The following is a 15,842-nucleotide window of genomic DNA, read 5'->3' as shown; positions in this document are numbered from 1 at the left end:
TATGACAAAATAAATGTGTCTGTAAAGACATTATTATTATTATTATTATTATTATTATTATTATTATTATTATTATTATTATTATTTTAGAAGGGATATTCATTTGCTATTTGCTTGTGTTTATGTCACTCTCTTGTGGCTGCTTTGGGCATAACATGTTTGTTACTGCCAACAAACGTCTTGTTTGTCGCTGCTTTTAAAAAATGCACTCTCCTTCCTTTTACAGAATAAATACTATTATGATGTTATCTTTATATTTTGGGGTGATATTTTTCATCTAAAAGCTTTTCAGAGGAAATGATTGGGATAGACTCTTTGAAGGGGCTTGAAAAGAACACATTTCTTTAAGTTCCCATGGCAATGATGCTATATTCTTAACACTCATAACTATTCAAATTCTTTATTCACTTTTAATATAACATGTTTGAACGATTGAAATAAGTGTCTACTTTGCCATGAATTTCATTTGATTGGATCTTTTGAAGGACTTTGGTGACAAAGCTGAGTCACTGGTCTAGACAATGCGAGAGCTGCTGTGAAAAGATGTGAATCACACACAGCAACATGATGAACAGAAGAGGATTCACCAGCATTCACAGTGTAAAACAGCTGTAGTGCTGTGACTCAGGTGTAAACGGCTCAGGATTAAAGCATCTGCCACATCAGTGAGTGTAAAAGAGCAGCATCACAGAAGAGGGAGGAACGACCGGTATTCCCTGATGCTGTTTCAGAGCTTATTAGATCTGCACATCAAAATTTCCACATGCACACAAAACAACATTACATCACAACCTATACAGTTAATTCCTGCACAGAAAGGAACATTAATTGAAAAAAAATCGTCCTATATTAAAATAAACAGTCATATGTCGTATATACCTATAATCTTACATAAATATTACAATATTTATATAAAATGTATTATATCATACTATTTATACTTTATTTTTTTACCATTTTTCATTTTGTACAGTAAACGTCAGTTATTCTGCTTCCGTGGTACATGTTGAATATATCAACCGACAAGGTGTCGCTGAAAATAAATTCAAGTAAATGAATGTTTTATTTATCTTGAAATACAGGACCTTGTATTTACTACATAATTTCAGCACTTTACAGCAACACACACACACACACACACACACACACACACACACACACACACACACACACACACACACACACACACACACACACACACACACACACACACACACACACACCAAACTTAAAAATAAACTGATGTCCCAGGTCTGTTGAAGGTGCCATGGGACCCTGTTGTAAAACTGCTGGGATCTGGGAGTTACTGCTGCTAAACAGTTGTCATCACTGCCTGGTACCGCAGGACCAATAACTGAAAAACACTGTCTTGTTTTACACACAAACGACAAACGGAACTATGCGTTTCCATCGAACGCATCAGACACAAAACGTCTCTGACTGATATGGACCAGAAATAAACGTTATCCGCTTCAGTTCATTCCTCAAACTGGAGCACAGGCAGCGTGTGGTCACACCATTCTGTCAAGATAAGTCCACAGGAAATGACCAAGAAGCCTCCGTGTCACTTTGAGTTTTACACTTCACAGTTCCTGACAAACACTCCCAGAACAGGAGAAACTCTCCAAAAACTTTACACGAAGGAAAAATAAAAAGCAACAGGTCTTTTTAACAGCTAACACTTTGACAAGTCACAGAAAAAAGCATATAATGGTTGAATTCCATTTAGCTGCTTCAGTTTCTGGGTCCTTCTCATGCTGACCTATTGTCACACTGTCATGTCTTGAAATGAACAGAGCCATTGTGAATGTTTTCAGTAAAACTTGTAGGTCGAAATATTTGCGTGTTCAAATAGTGTACACTACTGTTCAAAAGTTTGGGGTCACTTAGAAATTTCCTTATTTTTCAAAGAAAAGCACTGTTTTTTTCAATGAAGATAACATTAAATTAATCAGAAATACACTCTATACATTGTTAATGTGGTAAATGACTATTCTAGGTGGAAACGTCTGGTTTTTAATGAAATATCTACATAGGTGTATAGAGGCCCATTTCCAGCAACTATCACTCCAGTGTTCTAATGGTACATTGTGTTTGCTAATCGCCTTAGAAGACTAATGGATGATTAGAAAACCCTTGAAAACCCTTGTGCAATTATGTTAGCACAGCTGAAAACTGTTTTGCTGGTGAGAGAAGCTATTAAACTGGCCTTCCTTTGAGCTAGTTGAGTATCTGGAGCATCACATTTGTGGGTTCGATTATACTTTCAAAATGGCCAGAAAAAGAGAACTTTCATGTGAAACTCGCCAGTCTATTCTTGTTCTTAGAAATGAAGGCTATTCCATGCGAGAAATTGCGAAGAAACTGAAAATTTCCTACAACGGTGTGTACTACTCCTTCAGAGAACAGCACAAACGGGCTCTAACCAGAGTAGAAAGAGATGGGAGGCCCCGTGCACAACTCAGCAAGAAGACAAGTATATTAGAGTCTCTAGTTTGAGAAATAGACGCCTCCAGGTCGTCAACTGGCAGCTTCTTTAAATGGTACCCGCAAAACGCCAGTGTCAACGTCTACAGTGAAGAGGCGACTCCGGGATGCTGGCCTTCTAGGCAGAGTGGCAAAGAAAAAGCCATATCTGAGACTGGCCAATAAAAAGAAAAGATTGATATGGGCAAAACAACACAGACATTGGACAGAGGAAGATTGGAAAAAAGTGTTATGGACAGACGAATCAAAGTTTGAGGTGTTTGGATCACACAGAAGAACATTTGTGAGACGCAGAACAGGTGAAAAGATGCTGGAAGAGTGCCTGACGCCATCTGTCAAGCATGGTGGAGGTAATGTGATGGTCTGCTTTGGTGCTGGTAAAGTGGGAGATTTGTACAAGGTAAAAGGGATTTTAAATAAGGAAGGCTATCACTCCATTTTGCAACGCCATGCCATACCCTGTGGACAGCGCTTGATTGGAGCCAATTTCCTCCTACAACAGGACAATGACCCAAAGCACACCTCCAAATTATGCAAGAACTATTTAGGGAAGAAGCAGGCAGCTGGTATGCTGTCTGTAATGGAGTGGCCAGCGCAGTCACCAGATCTCAACCCCATTGAGCTGTTGTGGGAGCAGCTTGACCGTAGGGTACGCAAGAAGTGCCCATCAAGCCAATCCAACTTGTGGGAGGTGCTTCAGGAAGCGTGGGGTGAAATTTCTACAGATTACCTCAACAAATTAACAGCTAGAATGCCAAAGGTCTGCAATGCTGTAATTGCTGCAAATGGAGCATTCTTTGACGAAAGCAAAGTTTGAAGAACAAAATTAATATTTCAAATAAAAATCATTATTTCTAACCTTGTCAATGTCTTGACTATATTTTCTATTCATTTTGCAACTCATTTGATAAATAAAAGTGTGAGTTTTCATGGAAAACACGAAATTGTCTGGGTGACCCCAAACTTTTGAACGGTAGTGTATGTAGGAAAAAAGTTGTTAAATAAAACCCTAAACTACAAAATAATGGGGTTATGAGAGTGGTGTTGTAATATACATAATAAATTCAATATAAAAAGGCCATTAAAATATGTGTGGTGATGATGTCTGGGTGGGTATTCTGGATAAGAAGGGGGAGGGGTGATTTGATAGACAGTGGGAGTCAGCTACCGCTCCAGCCCCAAGAGAAGAACAGAGCATCGTTATCATCGTGGAATCAAACAGACAGAGATGGATTCCTACTTCAGAGGTCGGTAGAGTTTTCCTCAATTTTCTTACGTTATAATGCAAGTTTTTTTTGTCATAGATTTGGTCTGAAACTGATAGAAAAAGGTCATTTTATCTTATTTCTTTGATGATTACTCTTGGAGAAGGGTTAGGGTTAGTTTAGTTTACAAAACATAAATACAAAATACATCAGTTAAATGTCAAAGTTCATGTGGGGTGTGGTTGAAACCAGTAATAGCGTATATGAAAACCGTATTTACAAAAGATAAAATACAAAACATTATCAAACAATATCCACAATACAGGTTATGTATTAATATGAAAAAGAAAATTGGACATAAATTAGATTAACAGAAAAAGTATTGAGAGGGAAGGAAATATGCTTTAAATACAGAATGAAGAACAGAATCGAAAAGAGATAATAAAGAGCTAATTTTCATTTCAAATCAAATGTCAATTAATGAGATGAACTTACAATAATAATAATGTGATGTAATAACATAATAAAAAATGTGATCATGTGTCTAAATGTGTCTTTATTTTAACCATGCAGGCCCCTTGTGGATCATACTCATCCTCTTCATGCTGCCTCACTGCTCCTACAGCTCCGAGGGCAGACCGGTCTGCCCTCTGGGCTGCGACTGTTCGTATAAAAATGTCGTCCTGTGCACAGGCGACATGGTCACGGACATACCAAAGGAGATGCCCCCTCTGACATACCAGCTGTACCTCGACGACACAAACATGAATGTTATAAACGATCAGAGCCTGGAAAACCTGGAACTCATGCAGCGCTTCGGTCTGACTCAAAGCCAACTACACACCATCCGACCGCTGGCTTTCCACGTCGCTCCAAAGCTCAGGTTCATCAAGCTGTCGTCCAACAATCTCACCACGCTTCCCCCTCTAGTGTTCAGTCCGCTGACCATTCTAGAGCAGCTGTTTTTAGATGGAAACCAGCTGGAGACCATTTCTCCAGAAATATTTAACAGACTTGTTCAGTTGCAGGTTCTGGACCTGGGCCGCAACAAGCTGATGAATCTTGCTCCGGATGTTTTCAATGGGCTGACCGAACTCACCTATCTGAACCTTGCCAGGAACCGCTTAAAGAGGCTTTCTCCCACCATCTTTCACTCCTTGAGCAACCTTCTCTATCTCTACATGTACAACAATAAACTCGAGGCGCTGGAGTCTGAGCTGTTTGATGCACTCATCAACCTCCAGGTGCTACTGATCGACCACAACCAGATCGCCAGGCTCCCGCGGCTTCTGTTCCATCCACTGACGAACCTGACGAATCTCACTTTGTCCTCCAACCAACTTCAGGGTGTCCCCCAAGAAACCTTTTATAACATGCCCAAGCTGATTAAGCTGACCCTCTACAACAACCCCTTGCTTTCTCTACCACACCAGCTGATGGGTCACATGCCTGAGATGAAAGAATTGTATCTGTACTACACCAATCTCACTACTGTTCCTGGGAATTTATTCAGCAACATGTCCGGGCTGTTGATGCTTCACTTCCATTTAAATGCCCATCTCAGAGAGTTGCCCGCAGACCTTTTCTGCTGTCTCCCCCACCTCGAGAAGCTCTCGCTGAAATTCAACAACCTCCACTATCTACATCCTCAGCTGTTCTCCAAACTCACCTCACTGAACATGTTGGTTCTGAGCGACAACAGTCTGCAGAACCTAAACGAAAACATTTTTCAGGGCCTCAAAAAGCTTCAGACCATTGATTTGAAGAATAACTACCTCAAGACTCTGCCGGGAGATATTTTCTTGTCAAATGCAGCGTTGGGCACTTTGAATATGAGTGGCAACCCCTGGGACTGCATGTGCAGCATCAGAGGTATTGCAAGATGGATAAGAAGCAATGCGCGTGTGGTCATTGACAAAGACAAGGTGACATGTCGCAGTCCATGGAACAAATTGTTCCACACAGTAGAATCTTTGCGTGATCAGGACTTCAGATTTTGCGATACTACCACTGATTTTTTTAGAAAGAAAAACTTGTCTGCCTCGGCACAACCATTCCACGCCATCTCAACCAGTGGAACAGCCTCAACAACCACACCACCAGCAACACCATCAAGCACCAGTGAAGTCATCATACCATCATCCACCAAACCTGCAAATTCAACCACCTCCGATGCTGCGACATCCTCCCTCCACACTGTAACCACCGCTCTACCAAAAGAAGAGCTCCCTCTCAGTACCGAGACTCACATGAGCTATCAGCCGCCACAGGTTTTCTATGACCGGCTGGTGATCGAGCAGGGGCCGGAGTATGTTCACCACAACCACCACAGGGGCTGGGTGTTGGTGTGGTTTCTGCCCTCAGACACAGCCTGGGCTGGGTTCCTGATGTTTTGTCACATCCTTCTCGCGACCACAGGCCTGTTCCTCATTCTTGCTGCCATGTATGCTTTGTATCGCCTCGACAAGACCATGGATAAGCTGAAGGCTGAGTGTGCCCGTAAATAAGGGTAACACACCATGTTATCAGGCTGAGTGCACGAGAGCCAAAGATAAACTGTCCCTTTCCACAAGCTGCAGCACATTAAAGATCTCTATTGTTTGTTGCTTTTCTCGATGCTATTTTAGTTGTGAGCAGTTTGGCTTGAGAAATGGGATTCAATGTAACCTATTTTAAAAAGTGTTAAAGCTAAGATTAGTTTAAGATTGCTTGCTAAGAATCATGGTTAGATGATACAATAATTAATAATATATAGTACAATACAATAAGAAATACAAACTTTATGCTTTAACAAAGCTGTGATAATGCAAATCAATTTATTTGACAAATTATTTGTTCGTCATTTTATATAATTTATGCATTTTTATTATAATTTGCATTTTTTTTGGTGAATTTGTTATTTGTTATTTTAAGACATGACAAAATGCTGTTATTTCTTCACTTCTCTTCTATAAAAAAATGTTAAATATAATATAACATTATCTGACACCAGCTTTTCAAATGTCTGGTGACAAAGTCTTGTATGTTAATAAATCACATCTCTTTAGATTTTGGACTGTTGGTTGGACACATTTACAATCTGAAGACATCACTTTGGGGTCTTGGGGGTGTTTTACACCATTTTAACATATCATCAACTAAACAATGAGTGTATTTTGTTTAAAAATATATTTTCCAGATTGATTAATAATAAAAATAACGGTTAGTTGCAGTTTTTTGTCTCCTTGTCATCACATTGCATGTATGAACATTTTTAATATGACTAACACCGTGTGTAAGTTTTTGTTTTTACTTGAGTGATGATGTCAATCAACGTATACAAAACCGAGGTGGTTTTGTCTCCCTCTAGATGTAAAAGTGCCAAACTACATGAAGAGTTTCTTTCTCTCCTTCCTCCCCTCCTTCCTTCCTTCCTGCCAGCTGAGGCAAATAAAAATACCATCAAGCATGATGATATTCCTGCCTCTCCCATCAGTAATTACAAGTACTTTTGCTCCAACATCTGTTATCAGTTTAAATCAGACAAATACCTTTTGTTACATTGAGATAATTCAAATCAATAACTGTATAGATATCACAAAACAGAGGTAGGTATAGGTCATAAATCCGGGAATTAACCACCTGATATTTAGGAGCTCAGTTTGTCACAGTTTGGTCGTATTTTTTATCTTTAAAAGTTATAGAATATTTAAGAATATTTATACTAATAAACCGTTTGCTAAATCTATTCATATCTGGCGTTTGTTTCAAAGACTTGTGTCGGGCCACCCAATGTATTTTATAGAAGTTCTTGATAAACATCCTTTTCTCTTATCTGGGGTTATAATCCAGATTTCTTCTTTGAAAGGAAATGACAGATAAATGTGCTTTCCCAAAAGAAAGCTCGTGCTTTCCCAAAAGAAAGCACGAGCTTTCCGTAAATGAATCACATCCCATCGTCATTATCGCAACAGCCTTCAAAACAAGTGACTCCAAGTAAGTCAGTCATCGCCATGATTTCACAAGGTCAGGGAGTAAAATCACTTTGGAACTGATTCTTTTGTAGAACAGTGCCCCTGTAATTTCACAAGCCTCCATTATAAAACAAACCCACAACAATGTGCACAATTGTTTCTCTTTCTGTGTTATCCAAGATCACTCATGACATACAGTAATTTAAGAAATACAAGATTGTGGATTAAAAATTTTATCCCACGAGTTATCCTCAAGCTTTCATACAAATGTCTTTACAGAAGTATATCGTCATAGAACTAACGTTACATTTCTAACCAGTTTTGTTGATGAATACAGATCACACTTTATTTTTATTTATTTTTCTCTCGAGGCAAAACAACAGAGAACGTTTGACTGCTCGTGAAAAATAAAGCTTCCAAAGCTTTTAAACCTTCACAAAATGACAGCGGATGCCGGGAATTCCTCGAGAGGAGATTGGACTTTAAACAGCAAACAGCAAACAAAAGAGGATGAATTGGGGAGCAGTGCCCAAGTTCATCGCTATGACAACCAGTGATTAGGCCCTTCCAGTACACTGAGCTCACACAACAGTGGTGACACACTCTCCCTCGCTCTCTCTCTCACACACACACCCACACACCCACACACACACACACGTATTGTCATGGGTCACTTTTGGGAACTTCACATAGACTTGCAATAACTTCCTGCAGACTTATTCACCACTTCCCTAACGTTAACTTAGCTCAAATCTCAACCACTGACCCCAAAATCAACTGGAGACACAAGTTTAACAACAAAGATCAGGAAGTTGTCCCCATTTAACAGTTTTTTAAAATTATTATTCTAAATGGTGACAGATACATCTTATCTTAACCTGATATTTTCCACAGCTCATTTGCAGGAGACTCTTGGTTGTTGTTTGGTACGATAAAATTCTTATGTCAAAATAATAGACATTGAGGTTTTGGGGTATATGTGTTTTTTGTGTGAAATGTAAAAACACACTCAAAATATATAATATAGTTTCAGCTATAGCTATAGATATGCAGTAGTTATACAGCAATAGTAAGTTTACCATTGAGTTTCTTTTTGAACACCAACTGATTCCCATTTAAATGGAGTTGTTTTCTCAGAAAAGTTCTAAGTACAGACCTATGCCTAATTTCGCTATACAAATAGTCATTTCTAAATATGAACCCTTATTAAATAATATCATGTGAAGCCCTAAGAATGTCTGTTACTGTAACTCAGGCTTTTACCTAAAGTACATCAGTCCAGTGCCATCACTGCCTTTGTACCTGTAACTTGGCAAACTCAGCAGTAGCTTTTAATACCTCAAAATCCACACAGATATTAAGGGATGTATACCAAGAGTTTATGTGATGTATAGGAGCCGAGACAGTAAACTGTATTTTTCAAGAGGACAGTTTACAAGGTTATATATAATCAAAAAGAAGAAGAAAAGTCAAGATTGTACCCAAGGACTCACAAATGTTCGATTTAAAAAAAAATGTTTTTAAATGTTGATTGATGGATTGTTGTTTAGATATAGGTTTTTTATTAACGTATCAATTGTCAGATATGAAAAAAAATATTCTGTGTGTGTATCTGCTAACTCCTGCTCTCCAAAGTACTTTGAAAAAGATCATATCTCACATGAATCATCCGCTGGCAACATGTTTTATTAACCTGAAAGAAACAACTAATAAACCCCCTTTTTAATCTGGATTTTCCTGATTCAATAAAGTGACAGTTAAAATGACTTCCAGTCTGTTATAGCATGAACAGTTTATCGGTGATGTTACGGATCCATGTGGACACATACTTCAGCTTGATGACAATAGACTCCATTGTGATTTTGTAAGTTAAAGATCAATTTAGTCATTTATAAAACACTGGTACGAACTTTCTCCTCCTGTGTCTTCACAGCAATATCAGAAAGATTGCAGAAACGGCCCGGCTATACGTTAACTCCACCCTCGCTATCTGTAGCCTGTGGTAAAGAGGGAGTTAGTCGGCTTATAAAACAGATGGATTTACTTACAGCTACAAAGGAATGTTAGAAGCAGCACAACACTTGCTGCTTAACCTTTTTTTCCCTCTCTCACTGGTTTATTGAGGAACAGAACATTCCACATTTTAGTACCAGGGCCAAATCACCACGTACTTACATGAACAGGTTCATGAAAAAAAGCTAAACGCTCGACATTTTCAGGGGTTATGTCTTGTTTCCTTCCATCCTAATAAAGCATGATTTCTTGATATGTGATACACTCTGGATATTTATGATGAAAGTGTCATTCAACAGCATAATGTATGAGCACACGTACAGTAGCTTTGTGCAACAGCAGGTAATTCTCACACTATTTCATCCAGAATCATATAATCTGCATCAAAAGACTGGACACAAGTGCGCTGGTTGTTTTGTTGTGCTGAGTATAATTCCCTAACAGTGGATTTATGAAGTGCCAAGTGCCAAACCCATCGGCTTACAAGCATACCAGGGTTGTCACGTATACAAATATGAGCAGCTTATGCTTCAATTTGCAAAACCAAAACAACAACAGTGCGCATACACTCAAAACTAAACACAAAATCCTTTCTCTTGACTTGAACCAAATTCTCCCCCTGCCTGCAACACTAACCAACTGAAGTATACCTTACATGTGTTCCTGGAAGAAAACAAGAAACACATGTAGTTACATAGGTGAAGACATGTGGATCCACTCAGATGAATTACAGATCACACACATCCTCCTACATGCGCTCAAGCAGCCATACAGTTCCAGAGGGGTGGGGCTTCCCCTGTTGCCTGATCCCCCAGAAAATGTGAGTGTGGGTGTGATTGTGTGAGGAGGGGACAGCAAGAGGGGGCTGGGCCGGCTGAACAGTGACACTGAGGCTTCAGAGAAAAAACCTGCAGGTTTCATGACCTCAGGACAAAAAAAGTGACTGAGGAAGGGAAACAAGTGATGACGAGGAGCAGGAAAATGTGATGCCGTGAGAGTTCAGAAAGTGCTGGAAACTTTCATCACAGGATTTGTGAACCTGAGGACGAGAAGGGAGGACGCACATAAAAGATAACCAGACCGACCCACTGTCTGTGTTCACTCAATCGTCAGATCCTACTGGAGGTAAGTTCTGCCAAATAGTGTCCCGTGTTATCAGGGTGCTGATCGACATGCTATAGAATGAAAATGATGCTAAAAGATTTCAGGGAGGAAACATGAAGGAGACAGCTATGATGATCAATAAGTTACCGCTTACGTCCTTTTGTGATTTAACCAAGGAATGTGTGTATTCATGTGAAGAAGAGAGTCGACATATACTGTCTATGTTATTCCTAAAATAACTGAATTAAGTGACTGAGGGGAGCTTGAATGTTAAACTTGCATCCTAACATTTTGACAGTTTATGTAAAAGCTTAAACAAAAACCTTTTATATGTAAAATGAATCGCGTCTCAATGATTTGACCACTTTCTTTTCTCTTCTGTTAGTTCAGTCTTTTACAAAGTGCTGATGCATCAGCTCCGGCAAGGGGGAAAAAAAAATCTAAGCAATTACTGGTGAACTGGAAATGCTTTAGCCATTACAGTGCGCTGTAGACGGTTCCAGGTCATCCCAGTGAAGACTAGACTGTGGTTTTAGTTGGACTGGGACATTATAATATAAACCAGAGTGGAAACATGGTTTGAATGGGAACATTATTAAACTGTTGTAAACAGGCAAAAAGGCTGCACAGTTGTAGTTTTAAGTCGAGGAGGATGAAAGTGTGATGAAACAATTGTCAAAATATGTTGTGTAAATCTCTCGTTTGTTATTTTAAGATGTAGTCATTTTTTCTAACGGAAGACCTACAGCTAAAGGGGAACTGAAATGTGTGGCAACTATTTTAATTTTTTTTTCCATTATTGAAACCCCAGCCTGACCCTAAATGTGAAATCTGACCATCACATTCACAACATTTAAGAGAAAAAGGGAAGTAGAGATTGTGACGAAACCAGTGGATATCTCCCAACAGGAACAAAAAAAGGGAAAGTCAGAACTAATATTACTATTATTAAGGTTTTTATGTATTTTCATAGATTTTGTAATAGTAGAAGGTATACCGTTAGAAATGAAGTATAACAATTGTAACAATCTGATTTTTAAAATAGAAAAATGACAATGTTCTACAAACAATGAAAATGTCAATCTCACAGCAGGGACCTCGCACCCCTCAGCTTAAATAAAATGAGCTCACAATTTGTCAAAAACAGGAAGAGCTGCAATTTACCAAGGTGGTTTTTATGATCCTCGATCTCTGATGTGAAAAACAAAAGAGAAAGAAAGAGAAGACAGAACAGAACGAACGCTACTTCCTCTCAGAGACTCTTTCTGCACCCTAATACACTTCAGCCACTGAGAAACAACTCACGCTTGCCAACATGAAGTCGCAGAACTTTAAATGGATTTGTATAAAGAGGCAGTTCTGTTCTCCTGTCCCACTACAAACAGTGAGCACAGCCTCAGCCTCCAACATGGGCAGGCTGTGAACTATAAACACAGCAAATATAGAGAGCAAATAGAAAGTATTTTGCTATGGTGGGGGAAACCAAACACCATGTGCATGTCATACCAGCGTCTACTCAGCATTTTGGGTCTTTAATTCCAAAACATCCCGCAGCAGACTGAAATGTCTGATGAATACAAATCAAGAATTCAGGGTTTTAATGCCAAACGCTGGCTAAAAACAGTGTTTCACCAGTCAGCCCTTTTGGTAATGCTAATGAGCAATGCTCCAAGCCACAGGCAGCAAAGAATAAAGCACTAGATCGATCCATGCTAATGTCTCCTCTTTGGTTAAAACAAGAATGCTGAGGCTGCAATGTGGAGGCACTGTTACTAATTAGAGTTGCCTTCAGTAGAAATGTCTTATTGTGGTGGTGATTTAAAATGTAGAGATCCCCCTTCGTGGCTGTTCTCTCAGGGAAGGGAGAAAAAACAGACCACGGAAACTAAAAAAGACTGCACAGCAAATGTCCGAGAGTAGCACACGGTTAAAAACACAACAAAGCTTCATGTTTAGAACGGAGCAATTCAGTTTCCTTCATGAGCATAAATGGATCTATGCTCTGGGTAAAATGTCAATGTTGTTATGCCTTATGAAACCCACAGGGAATTGTATTACGTTTAGCACAAACATTCACTTGGAGTCAATGATGACCAGGATTAGAATTTGGGGGTCATAGGTCAAGGTCACTGTGACCTCATTAAACTTGTTTTTGTTCCTTTGAACGGGTTTTCTTAAAAACACCTTGAGATAATCTTTCTTATCTTTCGTATCCTAACTTAGACTCATGGATGAAATGATTTGAGTGGTCAAAGGTCCAAATTCAAGGTCACGGTGGCCTCACAAAAACACATTTTCTCCTGAACATAATATCTGTCTGCCTTTGGGGAATTTCTTCACAGCTGGAGATGTCACATTGACTCAAACATTAATTGATTAGATTTCAGTGGTAAAAGGTAAAGGTTACAATGACCTCATATGAATCTGGAAAATATTTATGTTGAGAGAAACTGCCCTGGTTGGTGGAGGCATATAACCACAGGGCAGTAATTCACAAGTAAAATTGGTGGTGTGCCCTTTGAGGACAAACAATTTACGCTAAAGACTCACAACCAGTTTTAACTGCAAAATATGTTTTTTTTTTGTTTTCCAGGAGAAACATGGACCTGCCACTGACCCTTCATGTGTTCCTTCTTCTCTGTTCTCTAAATGCTGTTGTTTGGGCTTGTCCAGTTGGATGCAAATGTCAAGCAAACAAAATACTCTGCAGTGGTCTCTCAGACTTCCCCACACCTCTGCCCTCATCTACCACTACCCTCTACGTCTCCAACTCCAGTATCTACTCTCTGAAACCAGAGGACCTGACTGTTTTCTCTAACGCCCTCAGCATCTTTGTGATTAAAGACACTGCTCTGAAAGAGGTGCACCCCGGCACACTTGATGCCACTCTGAATATAGGTGCCTTAGGGTTTACTGGCACGGAACTGCAAGATCTCCCAGAGGCCTTATTCCAAAATCTTCAGAGTCTCGAGTCTCTGACTCTAAAGAGCAACAAACTCCTGGTACTCCGCCCTCATTGGTTTTCCTCTCTGAAGTATCTGAAAATTCTTGACCTAAGCAAGAATCTTTTCACTTCTGTACCTTTTGAAACTTTTAACACTCTTACCCAGCTAAGTTATCTTTTACTTTCCGGAAACAATATCAGTCAACTGCCTGTGGAGACATTCATGGGTCTTTCTAAGCTTAAAACCCTGCGGCTTAGTAAAAACTCCCTACAGGAACTTCCTGTTGGCAGTCTGGATGACCTTGGCAATCTAGAGGAACTATCCCTAAATGACAATCTAATCACTCACCTCCACCGTGACCTGTTCTCTAACACTCGGAAGCTCCAAAAGCTGTTCCTCTCTAACAACAGGCTTACATCTCTTCCACTGGGGATCTTTTTAAACCTTCCCCTCCTTTCCCAGATGTCACTGTATGAAAACCAGCTGGAGAGTCTGGGTCCAGGGGTGTTTGGGCCAATGCCCTTGCAGGAGCTGTGGCTATATGACAACAAGCTCAGCCGTGTGGAGGATGACACCTTCAGGAATCTTACTCAGTTGCATCTGCTGGTGCTTAGTCGCAACCAGATCAACTACGTTTCTACCGGGACCTTCAGAGGGTTGGAGAAGGTGGGAGAGATATCACTTCACACCAATCTGCTCACAACGTTGCAAGCTGGGACTTTCCAAGGTCTTCCCAGCCTGGTCAACATTTCCCTGGAGCATAACTTCATCAGCTCACTCCCTGTGGGTTTTCTGCAGGGCGTGAGCCATCTTGGAGAGATAGACCTGCGAAACAATTCCTTCAACAACATGCCACAGGAAAGTCTGGATGCACTCACTGTGATAAATGAAGTTCTCCTACAGCAGAATCCCTGGAGGTGTGATAAAGATATTCTGCCTCTTAGGGATTGGCTGAGACAGCACCCAACCAAGGCCAACCAAACCCTTGTGGTGTGTGAAGTGCCTTTCAATCTGAACGGGGAGGTGATCGCTGTGCTGACAAACGAGAACCTGATGCCTCTCAGCTCTACTGAGGATCCTGTGTTGACTTCAACGGAGAAGAGGAGGAAACCAAATACCCCTCCAACTAGAAGAAGCACTGTCCCACCTGCTGTCAAGACCACACCCACCTCGGAGCCTGAGGAAGTCACCAGCAGCGGACAAGGGGAACAGGGAACGGTTTCTAATGATACTGCGATAACCCTTATCATCATCGCAGTAGTGTCCACTGTCATCATTAGCACTGTGATCATCAGCTGCGTGTGCTGGAGGAAGAACAAGAGAGGCAGAGGAAATATAGGCCGCAGAAGTAAGAACTCTGTGCTGTAGACCACCCAGCATCAATAACACAAGAACTTTTAAAGCCAAGGGAAACTGCTCTCTGATTACTGAGGTCTGCCTACAAAATCTGGAGCATAGCGTTGATTTTAGAGCCTCCAAGTCATAGAAAGAACCACAACAGCTCCTTCTTCTTCAGCTAGAACAAACAAGGAAATGGATTTTCTTTTGAATTAGTTAGCATACCGCTTTGTACCAGTACTGTGTGCTCTAAGAAGTGATCTGTCATCTTACACACTATCTTTAAAAACAATTTTTATGGGAAAGTGTGAACGTTTTGTGAATGTAAACTGAAATGCACTGAAACAGTGTACTTCTTTAAAAAAAACTGAGACTGAACTGAGTACTCTGTTCAATGGTCTTTCATTATTCCATTAATTATTGCAGTTTGAATTTTTGTGCTAACAATACATTTCAGCAACAGATGTAATCGTTGAATGACTATCCATGCTAAATCAAAGATGTAATTGTTAATTCATTGTAAGACAATTCAAAGCAACATGTTACTTTACAATGAATAAATGCACTGCTTTTAGAGGAATCAGTCTCACTTTGAAGTGATCATTTACTGAAGTAAGCTATTCATGGTATAACATGACAACTCACACACTTTCTCTCAAAGAATATGACAGAATACCTTATTCCAGGACATGGTGATAGACAAAACACGACTGAAATCCCTGTGAAAAGTAGTTTACCCACAAAGTAAAGGTTAAGTTATGAAGGTCACGGCATTGCACTTACATACTGAATCATAT

General features: G+C 39.9%; 1 protein-coding gene across 1 annotated transcript; it reads left to right on the top strand.

Annotated features, from left to right (window-relative positions):
- Nucleotides 1–4,375: 4,375 nt before the first annotated feature.
- Nucleotides 4,376–15,625, top strand: LOC118121115. The gene is given in 3 exon segments (XM_047342977.1): nt 4,376–6,221; nt 7,646–7,667; nt 13,356–15,625. Coding segments are annotated over 3 exon segments (3,573 nt in total). The 5' UTR covers nt 4,376–4,390; the 3' UTR covers nt 15,076–15,625.
- The last annotated feature ends 217 nt before the right edge of the window (nt 15,626–15,842 follow it).

Source organism: Hippoglossus stenolepis, chromosome 14, assembly GCF_022539355.2.
Source record: "Hippoglossus stenolepis isolate QCI-W04-F060 chromosome 14, HSTE1.2, whole genome shotgun sequence".
Classification (NCBI taxonomy): Eukaryota; Metazoa; Chordata; class Actinopteri; order Pleuronectiformes; family Pleuronectidae; genus Hippoglossus; species Hippoglossus stenolepis.
The sequence above is the reverse complement of the archived record's forward strand: the minus strand, read 5'-3'. Positions and strand labels throughout refer to the sequence as shown.